Genomic DNA, 17,117 nt, shown 5'->3' on the forward strand with positions numbered 1-17,117 from the left:
ACTGAGTTATATAATTTATAATATTTCTGAAAATATCGCGGAGAGACCGCTGCAAGAGACGTTACAACTGCCCTCCTTGCCTATTGTGCCCCACCACTTCCCCATGCCCCATGTCTACCGTTAAGTGATGTTGATTGTTCCGACGCCATGGCCCACCGACACGCAGTTGACTTACCCCACCGAGTGACTGCCGGTTGTCTCCATCCGTTTTGACTCTACCCCAGCACTGCTGGCTTCGCTCCTCGCACAGACAGGGAGCTCTCCAACAGTGTAAAGCATGAAAAAACCAATAACATACATCAGCTTTCTGCAAGTTGCCTAGAAACTTTCTGATGTCTCTTCATTAATAAATCTAGCTGATTTCCATGGTACCACTTCACTGCAATTACATAAGTCGTTTAGATTTGCTGAAATGGATGTAGATCTGGATAAAGCACATTCAGATCCAGTGCAGATACCATTTTTATTATATGAGCAGATCTCTAACCATAGAATATAACTGAGAAGTATACAAAGGAAACAGGCTTTCACATTTATAGTCAGAGACAGTGAAAACAAAAGTACCACATCAGAATTGTATGACTGTGTTTTACTGTCGTTAAGCCTCACTTTGGTATCTGTAACCCACGAGATAATGTTATTTACTATCATATTTGCCACACCACTTACATTATATTCTACGTCTTTCACATTGACACCTGTTGTCCATAAACACAAAAAAATTGAAAATACCTGCCATGTTACTGACAGCTTAGTTATATGCATTCAGAAAAGCAAAGGACCCAGAAAAGTACCCTGTTCATGAATTGAATCATTGTTCAGTTTTTCCTGTAATTCCGCAGTGTTTCAATGGATACAAAAATTTATCATGATGCAGGCAGTCTACTGCCTTTGTTAAATCAAAAGAGATACCTACTGCACTCTAGTTATCATCTAATGCTACTAGTGCCCCACTCACTGCAAAATTAAACCTGTGTATTGTGTATACCAACTGCACAACAGAAGCAGACATCATACAATGTTAAACCGTAAGTTAGTTTCATATTATTAACGCTGTTAAACTTATATCTACACCATGTTGTAACACAAAAATGTAATATCAACAGGCAAACAACTAAAAAACCTGATGTAAATCACTAAAAAGCCCCTGAAGATGAGCCTCCAGGGCTCTAAATGCATAGTGCAGTAAATAAACGCAACTTGTGACTGAAGGCGGTTTGTTCTTCATTTTACGAAAGTAAAACAGTCGCGGACGAAACACTGAAAAACAATGAATAAAAGTAAGGTAAACTACATTTTCTGTTGCTCCTTTCCTGAAAACCAACTGCGAGACTGACAAACTGTGAATGTATGTGCGCTATTGATTTCTTATACACTGCCTTTTCAAAAACCTCAGAAAACACTGGTAGCAAACATAATGGGCTTTAATTGCTTTCGCTTTTTATGAAGTGATTTTTCCAGTGGCAAACACACATTGCACATGTTACTTCGTATAGACATAATGTAAGGTGCATCATCTACGTAAGTCTTCTCGATGCTTCGTAATACCTTTCACCCTGCAGTCAAGTATCTGATTTTCCCGGTATATAACTGTGTATCAAAAAATTCGTCGCTCCATTAAAAATCTGAATTTTGTAATATGACGAAATTATTGCCAATTATGTTTTCATTATTGACTTCCAAAAATCGTTTATGGACTGCTGGCAAATTTTATTTGAAGCTACATATTATTCGCTGTGGAGTATTAGTACAAGTGTAAAATACATATTCCATAAACAGTTAAAAACCATCGTTTGTTTATGCAAAGTAATTAATATATTGGCAATATGCAGCCGTCAAGAGATGAATTTTACTTTAAACACTATTCCGAAAATCTTCAAGAAGGCGAAATAAAATAACCTTCTGGTTTCAGCTTGTGGTCACCAACAGGTGGCTGTGTTCATGCGTCGATCTGAGTACGTTGCTTGGTTTAAGACACAATAGAGCCTCGAATTAATTATTTTAGTCATGTGTGATGCTTTTAAAGTGTTACATTGTCCTTTTCAAGCCTAACAGATCGATAAATGCTTGTCTTCTGGATGCATTACGTGTATGAGTGCGTGGTTTCTCATATCATATTTTTGTTAGATGTTGGTGTTATTTAATTGTTGATCATAGGGGATACAGTCTATGAATGTCTACAGACCCTTGGTTCCATAGTCCTAGTTGGTAAAGAGTGTACCTTCGTTGACAGTTGTTAATGTACATAACCACCAGTAGTGCTGAATCATTTGTAATAAAAGCAATACCTGTCAATCAATATCATGTTACATTTTTTCTAGTTTATAACATAATGCAATATCTTTGCTGTCTTAAAATGATGCTTCACAACAATTCAAGTGTGGAAATATTTAATTTGGGAGTATATTGTAACTTACACCAAGAGTAGGCGTAATTAGCTACATACTTCAGTAAATCAGGCTCCCTATTTGTTTGTGTGCTTACCTGCTTGGTATAGTATTTTAGACAACTTGTGTTTTACATCAGTCACTTAGGCCTAAGTACTAACGTCAAGTGTTAGTTTAATTTCAAGTTCTCTTGTATCTTAAACCAAGTGTGCTACTCAGTGAATTAGTGGTTAGTTGGTGTGAGACCACTTCAATTATACAGGTGCCTGTTCCAGCACGTCCGCTTTCCATCGGTCGCGTACTCTCGGGTATTGAGGCGAGCGCACCGTCGTTGCTACCAACGTCGCACTGGTGGAGATGGGCAGGTCTTCGTATCTGGCGCCAGGCTCGCCACAGATCCATCTGGTGACCCAGATTGGCATCGGATCGTAAGACTAATTATTGAAGTTCGATTTGAATTGCGAAAAATAAATAAAAAATTGAAAAATAAACGTTTCATTCCAACTATCCTCAGTCGTAAACAGCCTACTCATTCATTCCCCAACCATGTTAGCTGGGAAACCCTGATGGATTTGTTATTCAGGTGACATCCAATGGCTAATCGACTTTCGACGCCACTGAGCTGTAGTGGCCAACTCATTCTGTTGTCACCGCTTCGCTGCTGACAGTAAAACATTCACCGCCTCCTTTCATATTGGCGGATCCGCCTCTCGTGACAGGCAGTGGTCAATTCCGCATGACTTGTAGGTGATCAGACACTTTTGATCAGATATTGGAAGTCTCTGAATTTTGCAAGCGTATTACCCTACGGCTGGATTACAATGTCTTGCGTCGTATGACGGTGCTGATTTTCGTCAAGTCTTAACGAAACTTAAGATTCGAGGTCGATTGTGCACGCATTTTGGACCTCTCCCATACATAAAAAAGCTTTAAGGTTTGTTCACAAATGAGTTAACGTGTAGAATATTTGACGTTAAGCGTGCAATAGAGAAAAAGTTTAACAGAGGTCAAAAATTATGCTTAAAGTATTTTTGAAGTCTCTAACTGCTCTCATTGTGAAACTTTGGCTGAATATAGTCTGGATGATTTTCGCGCCATTTTAAGCAAAAGCTAATTTTTCGCGCATCTCATTGTTTATGACGTCATGTTTCCTGAACTGTGTCGTGCAACGGCACAATTTTGCAGGTACATTCAGTGGTATATGTTGATACTGTCTGCAGAATGAATTAAAACTTGAGTCAGTAGTAAATAAATAAATAAATTAAAACGTCTTGCCTGATGCATATGTCTGACTGCATGAATGGCGAAAATGTAGTAAGCAATAAACATTTTCCCCAGTCTTGATTTTACCGAGAAATTTTCGTAAAGATTTGAAATTATATGTAAAATTGGTTGGAATTCGCTAAGTGCGCTTACGAGAAATACTGTATATATACTAAGTCCACGTAAAGTGAGCCTTCAGTTACGCTGACTCATGAAGCACAGTTTCTAACTGTAATACTTGTCTTGTTGCAATAAACTTTTAAGGTAAGATATACCTTGAAATGAGATTGGAACAGTGTTTTAATTTCCCTCAATAACTACGCGGAATATTGAAAATCAATTTCTTGCTACCTTTGGAAGCCGCCAAATGGGCAACCTGTAACTGGTACGGATCCCGGGATAATCGCTTAGTAATGTAGATACTTGTAGATAAAACTCGCATAAACGTCTTTGATACTCCCGTAAACTTCACTGATCATAATGTACGTGTCAGTAATCACTGTTCACAAGTTGTACATATCAGCTGGCTTCACACTGGAGTGGCCGCGCCTGTATCGGGCTTTGTGGCACGTTTGCGTTAAAACCGAGAGCAGTCACAGGGCCATGTTCCAACGCCAGACCACAACTCGCCACCATCGATATTCCACTTCTACTATACAAGTTCTCGTTACAAAAACGCTTACTCATACACTGAACTCTTATGATTTAGACAGACAGATTTAACTGCAAAAATACGCTGACACGAATAATCAGACACTAAAAAAGAAAAAAAAGTGGCTTCAAAACCAATTACAACAAATCTACAACATTGGAAAATAAAATGGAACGAATCAACATTGAAGCCATAGAAGCAGAAAATAGTTCAAATGGCTCTGAGTACTATGGGACTTAACTGCTGAGGTCATCAGTCGCCTAGAACTTAGAACTACTTAAACCTAAATAACCCAAGGACATCACACACATCCATGCCCGAGGCAGGATTCGAACCTGCGACCGTAGCTGTCACACGGTTGCAGACTGTAGCGCCTAGAACCGCTCGGCCACTCCGGGCGGCCCATAGAAGCATTTTGTGGGTATTTTATTTCAGTCGAAGACAGCGACAGGAAAAGAAATAAACAGAAGAGCAAAACTGAGTGGTATTGCTTACGACAAACCAGGCAAATACCGGCAGTGTGGTTCCTCTGACAGGACAAGACCGGTCGCCTTCCCCATGCTTTAATCAATCCTTGCTCCACCATTAACGACCTCGATGTTGTCGGGACGTTAAACACTAATCTTTCTTTCTTCCTTTTTTTACTAACCCGAAACCAGTTTTCTAAGCTAAGCTTTCGATGTGTCTGCATTGTAATGTTTGCAGTCAGTGCACAGTACCAGTTTTGACTAATTTCGAGTGAGACTTGTAATTTTAATGGCGAAACCATTCAAAAACTAAGATGCCTTGGGCGAGCAAGGAAAATATGCCAGCTAAGATATAATTGGCGAGACAGTAAAACAGCAAGTGGACCAAGGAAAAGTCGTAAATATGGCCGTATTGAAAATTATATGTGGGGGCGGCAGGAATCTATCCAGACTATTGAATGGAAAATAGATCAAGAAAGTTCTTTGCTGGAATCTACCAAATAACAAACGTCCGTGATAACTACCTAATGTAAGATGAGTTCAGCAAACACGCATGCGCTTAGCTGAAGTCAGTGAACTGTCGGGAAGTCTAGACGACATCTTTACCCAGTAGTGGATGTTGGATGGATAGCGGTGATGTGACGACATCGTACTATCTTCTCTCGATCTGCATTGTTACTGCGTGTCGTTTACATTTTATATTACAGTGTGCCATACTTTGATTGTTATTATTGTTGTTGTAACGGTCTTCAGTCCGAAGACTGGTTTGGTGCAGTTCTCCATACTAGTGCAAGCCTCTCCATCTCTGTATAGCTATTGCAACCTACAGCCATTTTAATATGCTTACTGTGCTCAACCCACGTTCTCCCTCCACATTTTTTATCCTCCGGCAGATCTTACTTCCATTACCAGACGGACGATTGCATGATGCCTCAGGACCTATCCTATTAACTCATGTTTTCTTTTAATCAAGTTATGCACAAATTTCTCATTTCCCCAGTTCCACTGAGTACCTCCTTCTTGGTTATTCGATCTACGCATCTTTCTTCAGTATTCTGATGTAGCACCGCATTACAAAAGCTTCTGTTCTATTTTTGTCTGAACTGCTTATCGTTCCCGTTTCACTTCATACAAATACTTCATGAAACACCTCCTAACATTTAAATTTCTATTTTTCAAAATGCTTTTCTTGCTACTGCCCGTTTGCGTTTTGTATCCTCTCCACATCGACCATCTGCAGTTATCTTTCTGCCCAAACAACAAACCCGATCAATTAGTTTTAGTGTCTCATTTGCTATTTTAATTCTGTTAACGTCATCTGATCTTATTCTGTCACATTCCATTAGCCTTGTTTTGCTTTTGTTGATATTCATATTATATATTCTATTCCGTTCAACTGCTGTTGCAGGTCCTTTATCATCTCTAACAGAATTACATTGTCACCAACAAGCTGAAAAGTTTTTTTAGATGACATGATTTCTTGTCGTGACATTCCACCTCCGTTCGTTTTCGAAAACATTTAATACTCTAAATCTTTATTCATTTTACATTTGCGTTGCTCTTTTTAGTATTTACTAAGAAACGAATTAAATAACAATCACTTAGCAATAGCAAAATATGTACTAACTGAATACCGAGTATTTAGCGAATAGCAGATATCAACTATATTCACCGCAGAAACAGGCTTGCCATAAGAATCTTCTTTTCTCGCACTCTTTCTGTATCTATTGCAAGAATGTGGGCAAATGTAGGTTTTTTGCACCAGAAATCTCAGCCTGCTTCCAGTAATATACTAAAAAGGCTGCTCATATCTAGACCTCTGAACAGTGATCAGATTGAATCAGCTGGGTTCACATAGTGCATGTTTGTAATCACTTATTACGCACTAATTCACATCTTAAAATATAACACGTGAACACTGTTGCTAAAGTGCAACTGAATGACTCACGGGGAAAGAAATACCTCATTTGTCATTTTAAGTGTTAACTATAGAAGCGTATTATGTGCTGACAATTTGCATTTAACTCAGACCGCCTAACTAAGAAGGCACCAAGACAAGCGTTCACGCTGCGTGAAGTTCTCCAACGCTTTCGAACTGTTTATTGCCGCGCGTGTAGAGCCATGTTGCAGCCACTATCGGCTACAGTCGTTAAGCTTGGCGGCCCCTTTGAGGCTTTCTGGGGGAACAACATATGCGCCGGCACTAAACGTCACCCTGCGCTTTTCGTACCTGCACAACCGTAGCAATGCACGTACCACCTGGGTCAAGAACAATGCGCATTTGACATTATTTCCACAGATTTTCTCCGTCTGCTCTACTCCGTATTCTGTTCCCAGAGCGATGCCACCGAATACGCCTGAATTCTCTAATTTTACTCCCATGAACGTAACGAGAGTTGTGTTGTTCTGGGCTTCAGGTCGAACGACGGTTTGTGCAGCTCTCCACCGGGGGAGTTCGCCCGCCGGGTTGTTGCAAGTCTTATTTCAGTCGAGACCACATTGGGCGACTTGCCCGTCGGTGATGATGAAATGATATGAAATGATGATGAGGACAACACAACAACCAGTCCACGAGCGGAGGAAACCTCCAAACCCGGCCGGGAATCGAACCTGGGCCAGCGGCATGTTGGCAAACACGTTACTAAAAGAAATGGTTCAAATGGCTCTGAGCACTATGGGACTCAACTGATGAGGTCATTAGTCCCCTAGAACTTAGAACTAGTTAAACCTAACTAACCTAAGGACATCACAAATATCCATGCCCGAGGCAGGATTCGAACCTGCGACCGTAGGGGTCTCGCAGTTCCAGACTGCAGCGCCTTTAACCGCACGGCCATTTCGACCGGCAAACAAACACCTTACTACTCAGTCTTATTTATTTATTTAGGAACCTTCCTGGAGTCCAGAGGGACGGGTGGGGGCAAAGTGGACAGGGGTCGCAACCCGAAGCCTTGCCACCATGTCCCATTCCCACCCTCCAGGGATCAAGGGAAGCGTAGGGAACGTGGAATAGAGATACAATGAACGTCGTTCGTTTATTTATTTATATATCTACTTACATCAATACAACCGAGAGCAGCAGGAAACGGCGTCGTGAGGAGAAAGGCGCTGCAAGAAGTCGGAAAAAAATGCTCAGAGGCGTGTGAATTCCAGAGGGACCAAACTGCTGAGGTCATCGGTCCCTATACTTACAAACCACTTAAACTAACATGCGAAGAACAACACACACACACCCATGCCCGAGGGAGGACTCGAACCTCCGACGTGAGCAGTTGAGTAGGTATCTGACGAGGAGTCGTACGGGTAATTAGGGACAACATCTGTCGCACCAAGAATCAGGCACCTCTTGCCGAACTGCACACTAGGTGGTGCTCGTCTACGTCCTAAACATCATAGATGACGCACAACGGGGTGTCTGCGAGGTGAATCTCGTGAAGGTGTGACCGGCATACTTGCTTCCCATTGGCAGTAAAGTACCATGTAGACTGGATGGCAGTGTCAAGATAAGAAGCGTACACCGTTCTCACCTAATGAAAGGAGAAGGTATTAAAATTTTTCTTCATATTAATCAAGGTATCTAATGAGCACCAATAAGTGTAGGAATGGTTTGAACCCTCAGCTAAGCAGGCAGACTTCTTCATCTCTACGGGACTACTGCAACCTGCCTACACCTGCTGTAATCAAACCTAGGCCTCCCTCTAATAAGTGTACCCTCACACTTCTCTTCATTACCCGGGAAACCTGTGCATTCTTTAAGTCGAGTTCTGACAAAAACGTGTTTTCTTCTCAACACAATTCAATATCACGTCACTGTCTGTCGGACCTAACGGTCCAATCTCCATTCTTTATGAGCACCACATTCCAAAAACTTTTATTCTCTGTTTATTTGTACTATTCATCGTCGAAAATTCGCTTCTATACAGGGTGACTTCGTTATGATAATAAAAACTTTCTCCGATGAATAAGGGTAAAATTACCAGTCTGAAGTACGTCGAAAGTTAAAGCGAAAATCGTTCTGATACTTGGGACATTGGAATACACGTACCGGTACTGTTGCTGCAAAGACTGTAGGGTAGGCAGCTTTCAGAGGTGGTAGTATGGACCAAAACAAGGAAAAAAGTCCAGTAAATGTGGGCTTTATGCCTTAAGTGCACTTGCTCATCATTGCTACAGTGAAACGCATCTGTTCTACTGAACAAGTGGCCACAGCTATTGAGGTATGCATTTTAAAGCCCTATTTCATGGAGATTTTTCCTTGATTGCCTTCTTCAAAAATATGGAAACCACAGAGCTTGCAGTGAAAGAGATGTGTTTCAAAATATCGAAGATGAACAAGTGCTCATAGTTCTTAAGGTATTCATTTCAGAGCCCATATTTACTGGATATTTTTTTCTTGTTTTGGCCCATATTACCCACTCCCAAAATGTGGAAACCAAAGAGCTTGCAGAAGAGGTGTTTCACAGTAGTGAAGATGAGCAAATGCTCGTAGCTCTGAAGGTATGCATTTTAGAGACCATGATTACTAGATATTGTTATGGTCCATGGTGCCAGTCTGAAAGTTGCCTACCCTACAGTCTTAGCAACAACAGTAATTGTTGTAAAACTTAACAGTACTGATATATGTATTCCACTGTCAGAGGTATCAGAAGGATTTTCGCTTAATTTTATAGCTATCGTGCTGGGGTCCTGTACCTCGAACTGATACATTTATCCTTCTCCATGAAAATTTATCACGTCACGACGGAACCACCCTGTATGAGGTCAGACACCAGACAAATACTTTAAGGACGTCCTAAGTCTTAAATTTACGTTCGATTTAAGATATTTCGATTTTTATGAAAGGTTGTAATCTTTCGCTGATAACTTCAGAAAGAGGGTTACAGTCAACATTATCAAATGTTGTTGCTGGGTCTACAAATGCTGTCAATCTAGATTGACCTTTCTTCTGTCTAACTTCTAAAGAAGTTCAAGTTTGGAACTAGACGATGTCATGCCATACACAGTAACTACCCACATGCACAGTGATAGATAAATCATAATAATCATGGATTACTTTTAAAATTGTATAAATGCGTTGTTCACCACGAAACATTTAAAAAGGTCTACCAGATGATGGCGTACAAGGTTGAAAGTACACGCAAAATAATCCAAAATAATTTATCAGCCTATGCGGTTTGTGGCAATAAAAGGCCTTTCATGATAGCCGTATTTACGATTTTAAGAACACTGTTTTACAAGTTTGTTCCTGTAGTACGAGTACGGTAGTACATTCTAGAGTTCTAAAAGGGATGTTCACAAAAAATCTCTTTACATCATCAGCTGTGTTTAAAATGAGATATGTATCTGCTGAACTTTGGTCACAATTCTTCATGTACAGCGTGACCTAAAATTCGCCTCAAAAATGTCGTGGATTCTTCATGTATATTTCTGAGTATTTTGTTACAGTGGAATGTGATATCTGGTTGTTATTTACTGAGTCATTCGTTCATTTCCATGTTCAGTCTGCATTTCCCTAATGCAGAAACTCGATCAATCCCTGCGTTTTGGTAAGGTTGTTCCAGTAGATGAAATATGAGCAAGTGACCGAGATGCTGTGGTTCTCTGCAATCGCAGGCCACGTTCCCATTAGCTGGCAGAACGCCCCGTTTTTGCATGTTGGTCTTGCAACGAGGGACTCCCATCTTAATACGACTTCTTGCACATTTTTATTGCTATATCATATAATGATGCAATTTCCGACAGAATTGCTCAAGCCTTCAGAAAAAAGAAAGTAAAAATTGGATTTCAAACGAAAGATACGGTTGGTTCTAGGCTACGCCACAAAGATGGCAACAACAGCAACAAATATTTAGAATCTTGTGCCTATAAGATCGGCTGCCAAGACTATGATAAGTTTTACGTTGATCAGTCGGGAAGAAATTTCAAGACTCGTTTTAGAGAGCATACATATCGCTAAAATAAGAGTACATTCGGTACACATTTGAATACAGAAAATATGTGGCGGGAAATATAGAAGATAATGTAGAAATGTTACATAAGGCACCAAAAGGATAATTATTGAACTCATCGAAAGAAAGGGAAAGTTTACGCACTTAGGAAACGACAACCGGGGTTTCTGCTGAATGAACAAAATCAGGTTAACCTGAATATTTATTTTGATTTATGGAGAAACTAAGCAGCTTGGTGTGCCATTGTATGGACCAGCTACCAGCGGCGACAGCTCGTGGTCGTGCGGTAGCGATCTCGCTTCCCACGCCCGGGTTCCCGGGTTCGATTCCCGGCGGGGTCAAGGATTTTCTCTGCCTCGTGATCACTGGGTGTTGTGTGATGTCTTAGGTTAGTTAGGTTTAAGAAGTTCTGAGTTCTAGGGGACTAATGACCATAGATGTTAAGTCCCATAGTGCTCAGTGCCATTTGAACCATTTTTTGAACCAGCGGCGAAAAGACTGGGCCTTTTTCCGCAAGCTCCACCATAGGGAAACAAAACTTCTTACAGAGAAACTACGAGGTCGCACCACTGGGATTCCACACCGAATGTGTCATCGACTATCGATACTTTAGTTAATAGTTGCTGCCTTGTTAATTATCTTAGGCTTACGATTATGTTTAGTTCTTTTGTCTTGCCGGAAGGTTTCGATTTATAGACGTCATGCTACACTGAAACGTTTTATTCTGGCTTTTACACAATTGTGTGTCATTCACCCTGCTAGGCTAGTAACTTTTTGTTATTACTCTTTAAACGTTTTATGTGGATATTAAGTATGGATTTTATTTCCACACATTTTATGTCAGTTGATGTTTTATTGTCAGACGCACATTTTGTCATATTAAGTAATTTTAATTACTGACTACGTAGAACGCATTTTAACCATTGAATTTACTGAACTGGTTACCCGCGTACCCAAATATTAGTGCCCCTACGGGTCTCAGTTATTTGTATAAATACAGACATACGTAAGCCATCATCAGCACTTACTATGTACCTAGATATACGGATTTTGATGTTGATGCCTATATTACAATATAATTGTGATATGCATGGCCGGTGTGTATGGCAGTTAATCATGTTAATATTTCTATTTTTCTTATGTATCACTAGATTGTTGATTTTGCATCAGCTAATTGAATTTAGTTGGTTAACCCATTGTATTTTCTGTTTGTAGCGGATCTAACGATGGGAGTGGCCGAAACCGGAAATTGTGAAATGTACAATTTATGTACTCAAGACAGACCTTTAGAAATATACTGCGGCAGAACCCAACAGTACTAAATGCACGATTGAGTAAAAAAAGCAAACTGAGTATTACTGTTGTCTACAGCATGTACTGTGACTGAGTGGAATAGTTTTTTTTTTTTTTTTTTTTTTTTTTTTTTCAGACCAGACTCACAGCATATGCAGTCGACATTTTCACTGCTGTGCAAATGGGGATGATGGAAATATAACTTTCTCGACAAATTTCACTGACAAAATATTTTGCCTTCAACGATTGTTTATCGCGTTATTTGCTATATAGGATCTGAATAATGCCACTGGCTTCGTCGCAAAGGTCAGAATACGCATGGAAGAAACTTTCATGCTAAGTTTGGCAGCAAGATGGGGAGAGTTCGCGACTCACAGGTCTCGTCCGGCAGAGTATCCGCTATTGATCTGGGTGAAATCAGAAAAGTTAACTCAATTCGTGATACTGTTGAAGGTTATTAGCTCGTGGGATTGGGACCGTGGGCTCTGCAGCAAACTGTGGGCTCTGCGATGGCAGGAGCTTACGTGCACTTACCGGGTCCATTCATTTATTCAACAACACAAAGGCATCATAGGAGAAACTTTGGTCAAATGAAAAAAAAAAAAGACAGAGAGGTAGATCGAAAGTAACCGTTCCGTTTTGCTTCATGGAAGGTAAAGTATTGTGAACACATCCAACTAAGTTTAAAGTTATTAAATACACAATTGCGTAATTCTTTCTCGCAATACATCATCAGAAGACAATACAAGATATCTCAAAGACAAATTATATACGGATTACAATGAAATAAAGACACATGCCCCACCACCAGGACAGAACCTGAGACCGCCAGCAAGTGACAACGAGCGGCGTACTTAAACATAACTTACAAGAATTCGTAGAAAGTACTATTTCATAGTATTTTGGTGCTTTACCTCCTTAGTAGCGTAGTCAGTAATGGTATGTTTAAATGTGTGTATGCTGCGGAAGCGTATTTATGTTGTTGAAGTACACTGCGTATAAGCAAAAGAAGGAACAATTTTTGGAGTGAGGTAAACAGTCACACACATTGCCATTTTGTTGGCAACAGTGTGAGATGATTGCATCTACATCCATATCTACATGGATACTCTGCAAATCACATTTAATGCCTGGCAGAGGGTTCATCGAACTACTTTCACAATTCTCTATTATTCCAATCTGGTAAAGCGCGCGAAAAGAACGAACACCTAATCTTTCCGTACGAGCTCTGATTTCCCTTATTTTATCGTGGTGATCGTATCTCCCTATGTAGGTCGGAGTCAACAAAATATTTTCGCATTCGGAGGAGAAAGTTCGTGATTGGAATTTCGTGAGATTCCGTCGTAACGAATAACGGCTTTCTTTTAATGATGTCCAGCCCAAATCCTGTATCATTTCAGTGATACTTTCTCCCATATTTCGCGGTGATACAAAACGTGCTGCCCTTCTTTGAACTTTTTCGATGTACTCAGTCAGTCCCATCCGGTAAGGATCCCATACAGCGCAGCAGTATTCTAAAACAGGACGGACAAGCGTAGTGCAGGCAGTCTCCTTAGTAGATCTGTCGCATTTTCTAGGTGTCCTGCCAGTAAAACGCAGTCTTTGGTTACCCTTCCCCACAGCATTTTCTGTGTGTTCCTTCCAATTTAAGTTGTTCGTAATTGTAATTCCTAGGTATTTAATTGAATTTACGGCCTTTAGATTTGACTGATTTACCATTTAATCGAAGTTAAACGAATTCCTTTTTAGCACTCATGTGGATGACCTCACACTTTTCGTTATGTAGGGTCAATTGTCAATTTTCACACCATTCAGATATCTTTTCTAAATCGTTTTGCAATTTGTTTTGATCTTCTGATGACATTATTAGTCGATAAACGACAGCGTCATCTGCAAACAACCTAGGACGGCTGCTCAGATTGTCTCCCAAATCGTTTGTATAGATAAGGAACAGCAAAGAGCCTATAACACTACCTTGAGGAACGCCTGAAATCACTTCTGTTTTACTCACTGACTTTCCGTCAGTTACTACGAACTATGACCTCTCTGACAGGAAATCACAAATCCAGTCACATAACTGAGACGGTATTCCATAAGCACGTGATTTCACTACAAACCGCTCGTGTGGTACAGTGCCGAAAGCCTTCCGGAAATCCAAAAATACGGAATCAATCTGAAATTTCTTGTCAACAGTACTCAACACTTCATGCGAATAAAGAGCTAGTTGTGTTTCACAAGAACGATGTTTTCTAAATTCATGTTGACTGGGTGTCAATAGACCGTTTTCTTCGAGGAAATTCATAATGTTCGAACATAATATATGTTCCAAAATCCTGCTCCATATCGACGCTAATGATATGGGCCTGTAATTTGGTGGATTACTCTTGCTTCCTTTCTTGAATATTGGTGTGACGTGTGCAACTTCCCAGTCTTTCGGTCCGGATCTTCCGTCGAGCAAACGGTTATGTATGATTGTTTAGTATGCGGCTAATGCATCAGCATACTGTGAAAGGAACCTAATTAATATTCAGTCTGGACCAGAAGACTTGCTATTATTAAATAATTTAAGTTGCTTCTCTACTCCGAGGATATTAACTTCTACGTGACTCATGTTGATTCGAATTCTGGAATATTTACTTCGTCTTCTTTTGTGAAGGCATTTCGGATGGCTGTGTTCAGTAACTCTGCTTTGGCAGCACTGTCTTCGATAGTATCTCCATTGCTATCGCGCAGAGAAGGCATTGATTGTTTCTTGCCGCTAACATACTTCACATACGACCAGAATCTCTTTGGATTTTTTGCCAGGTTTCGAGACAAAGTTTCGTTGTGCAAACTGTTATAAGCATCTCGCATTGAAGTCCGCACTAATTCTGTAAAATATTGCCAATCTTGGGGATTTTGCGTCTGTTTAAATTCGGCATGTTTGTTTCGTTTTTTCTGCAACAGTGTTCTACCCGTTTTATGTACCAAGGAGGATCAGCTCCGTCGTTCGTTAATTTATTTGGTATAAATCTCTCAATTGCTGCCGATACTGTTTCTTTGAATTCAAGCCACATCTGGTCTACACTTATATTATTAATTTGAAAGGAGTGGAGACTGTCTCTCAGGAAGGCGTCAAGTGAATTTTTATCTGCTTTTTTGAATAGGTATGTTTTTCGTGTATTTTTGGAGGATTCGGGAGTTACAATATTCAGTCTCGCTACGACAACCCTCAACCCTGTATTCACTAATCACTGTGTCCGTTTTGATGTTCGTTATAAACTCAGGACTATTTGTTGCTAAGAGTAGTCCAGTTATTCATGTGGAAGGTTTCCATCACCATTGCACTACGTATGAAAGAGGTCTATTCTTAGTTTCTTGTTGGTACAAACTTGTAACCTCGCTACGGTTGTTGCAGGACAGAATAAGACAGTAAGTGACATGACTCCCCTAAGTTGATATTGTTTAGGCGGAAAAGTTGTATTTTAAATTTATTTTTTGGCTTTTGGCGTTAACCATGCAGTCAGATAAATGAGTAATGACGTACGTGGTATACAGTATTGTATGTAGGACATAGACATATTAAATTGCACTAATACTACTCAAACTTCATAGTAAACTTTGTACATTCAATACAGCCCATGTTCCATATCACCGCACTCTAGATTCGTTGTGACTGATTTATAACTGTACGTCCGCTTATTGGAGAAACAAGGCAACACTGACGTTCGCCGTGGACAACTGCCGAAACAGATCCGTCCAGATATAGGTTGGGGAATTCCTGCTCTGATCAAGGCCCTGAGAAACTTGCGGCTACGTCTGTCGTGACGCGAACATCGAAGCGTCACATGGTTGAGGTCTGCAGTCTCAGTGGGTGTACTTCGCAGTACGGAGATGGCTGACCTTTCATCCTATTCATCCTATACAGCCGGCCAGAGTGGTCGAGCGGTTCTAGGCGCTACAATCTGGAACCATGCGACCGCTACGGTCGCAGGTTCGAATCCTGCCTCGGACATGGGTGTATGTGATGTCCTTAGATTAGTTAGATTTAAGTAGTTCTAAGTTCTAGGGAACTGATGACCTCAGAAGTTAAGTCCCATAGTGCTCAGAGCCATTTGAATCATCCTATACAAATGTAAATGATAACAATAAGGACTTAAGCGGGTGCGCGTTATGCTCTGAGCTGACAAAGTCGTGGGATAAGGATGTGCACATGTACAGACGGCGGCAGAATCACGTACTCGAAGTATAAAAGAGCAGTGAATCGATGGAGCTGCCATTTGTACTCGGGGGAGTCGTATGAAAAGTTTTACTACATGATTATGGCCGCATAACGTGAATTAGCAGACTCTGAAAGCGGAATGATAGTAGAAGCTAGACGCATGGGACATTCCATTTCGGAAATTGTTAGGGAATTCATTATTCTGATAGTGTCAAGAGTGTGCCGAGAGTACAAAATTCCAGGTATTACCTCTCACCACGGGCAACGCAGTGGCCGACGGCCTTCACTTAACGACCGAGAGCAGCGGCGTTTGCGTAAAGTTGTCAGAGCTAACAGATAAGCAACACTGCTGGAAATAATCGCAGAAATCAGTGTGAGACGTACGACGAACATATCGTTTAGGACAGTGCGACGAAATTTGGCGGTAATCGGCTATGGCAGCAGACGAGCGACCCGAGTGCCTTTGCTAGCTTCACCACATTGCCTGCAGCTCCTCTCCTGGGCTCGTGACAGCATCTGTCGATCGAGTGAGGTGGGATACTTGTTAGCACACTAGACTCACATTTGGGAGGACGACGGTTCAAACCCGCGTCCGGCCAGCGTGATTTAGGTTTTCCACGATTTCCCTAAATCGTTTCTGGCAAATACCACGATGGTTCCATTGGGGGCGGCCGATTTCCTTTCCTATCCTTCATTAACCCGATGCCGCGTGGGGTAGCTGCGCGGTCTGAGGCGTCTTGCACGGTCCGCGTTGCTGCTCCCGTTGGAGGTTTGAGTCCTCCCTCTAGCATAGGTGTGTGTGCCGTCCTTAGCGTAAGTTAGTTTAAGTTAGGTTAAGTAGTGTGTAAGCTTAGGGACCGATGACTTCAGCAGTTTGTTCCCATAAGCCCTTACTACAAAATTCCA

At 40.9% G+C, this 17,117-nt stretch overlaps 1 protein-coding gene across 1 annotated transcript in view; it reads left to right on the forward strand.

Annotated features, from left to right (window-relative positions):
• The first annotated feature begins 2,744 nt into the window (after positions 1 to 2,744).
• Positions 2,745 to 17,117, forward strand: part of LOC124616473 — a 294,931-nt gene continuing 280,558 nt past the window's right edge. The window contains exon 1 of the mRNA XM_047144782.1: positions 2,745 to 2,815. Within this exon, the coding sequence (XP_047000738.1) occupies positions 2,745 to 2,815 (71 nt within the window). The remainder of the gene's footprint in view (positions 2,816 to 17,117) is intronic.

This window comes from Schistocerca americana, chromosome 5, assembly GCF_021461395.2.
Source record: "Schistocerca americana isolate TAMUIC-IGC-003095 chromosome 5, iqSchAmer2.1, whole genome shotgun sequence".
Taxonomy (NCBI): domain Eukaryota; kingdom Metazoa; phylum Arthropoda; class Insecta; order Orthoptera; family Acrididae; genus Schistocerca; species Schistocerca americana.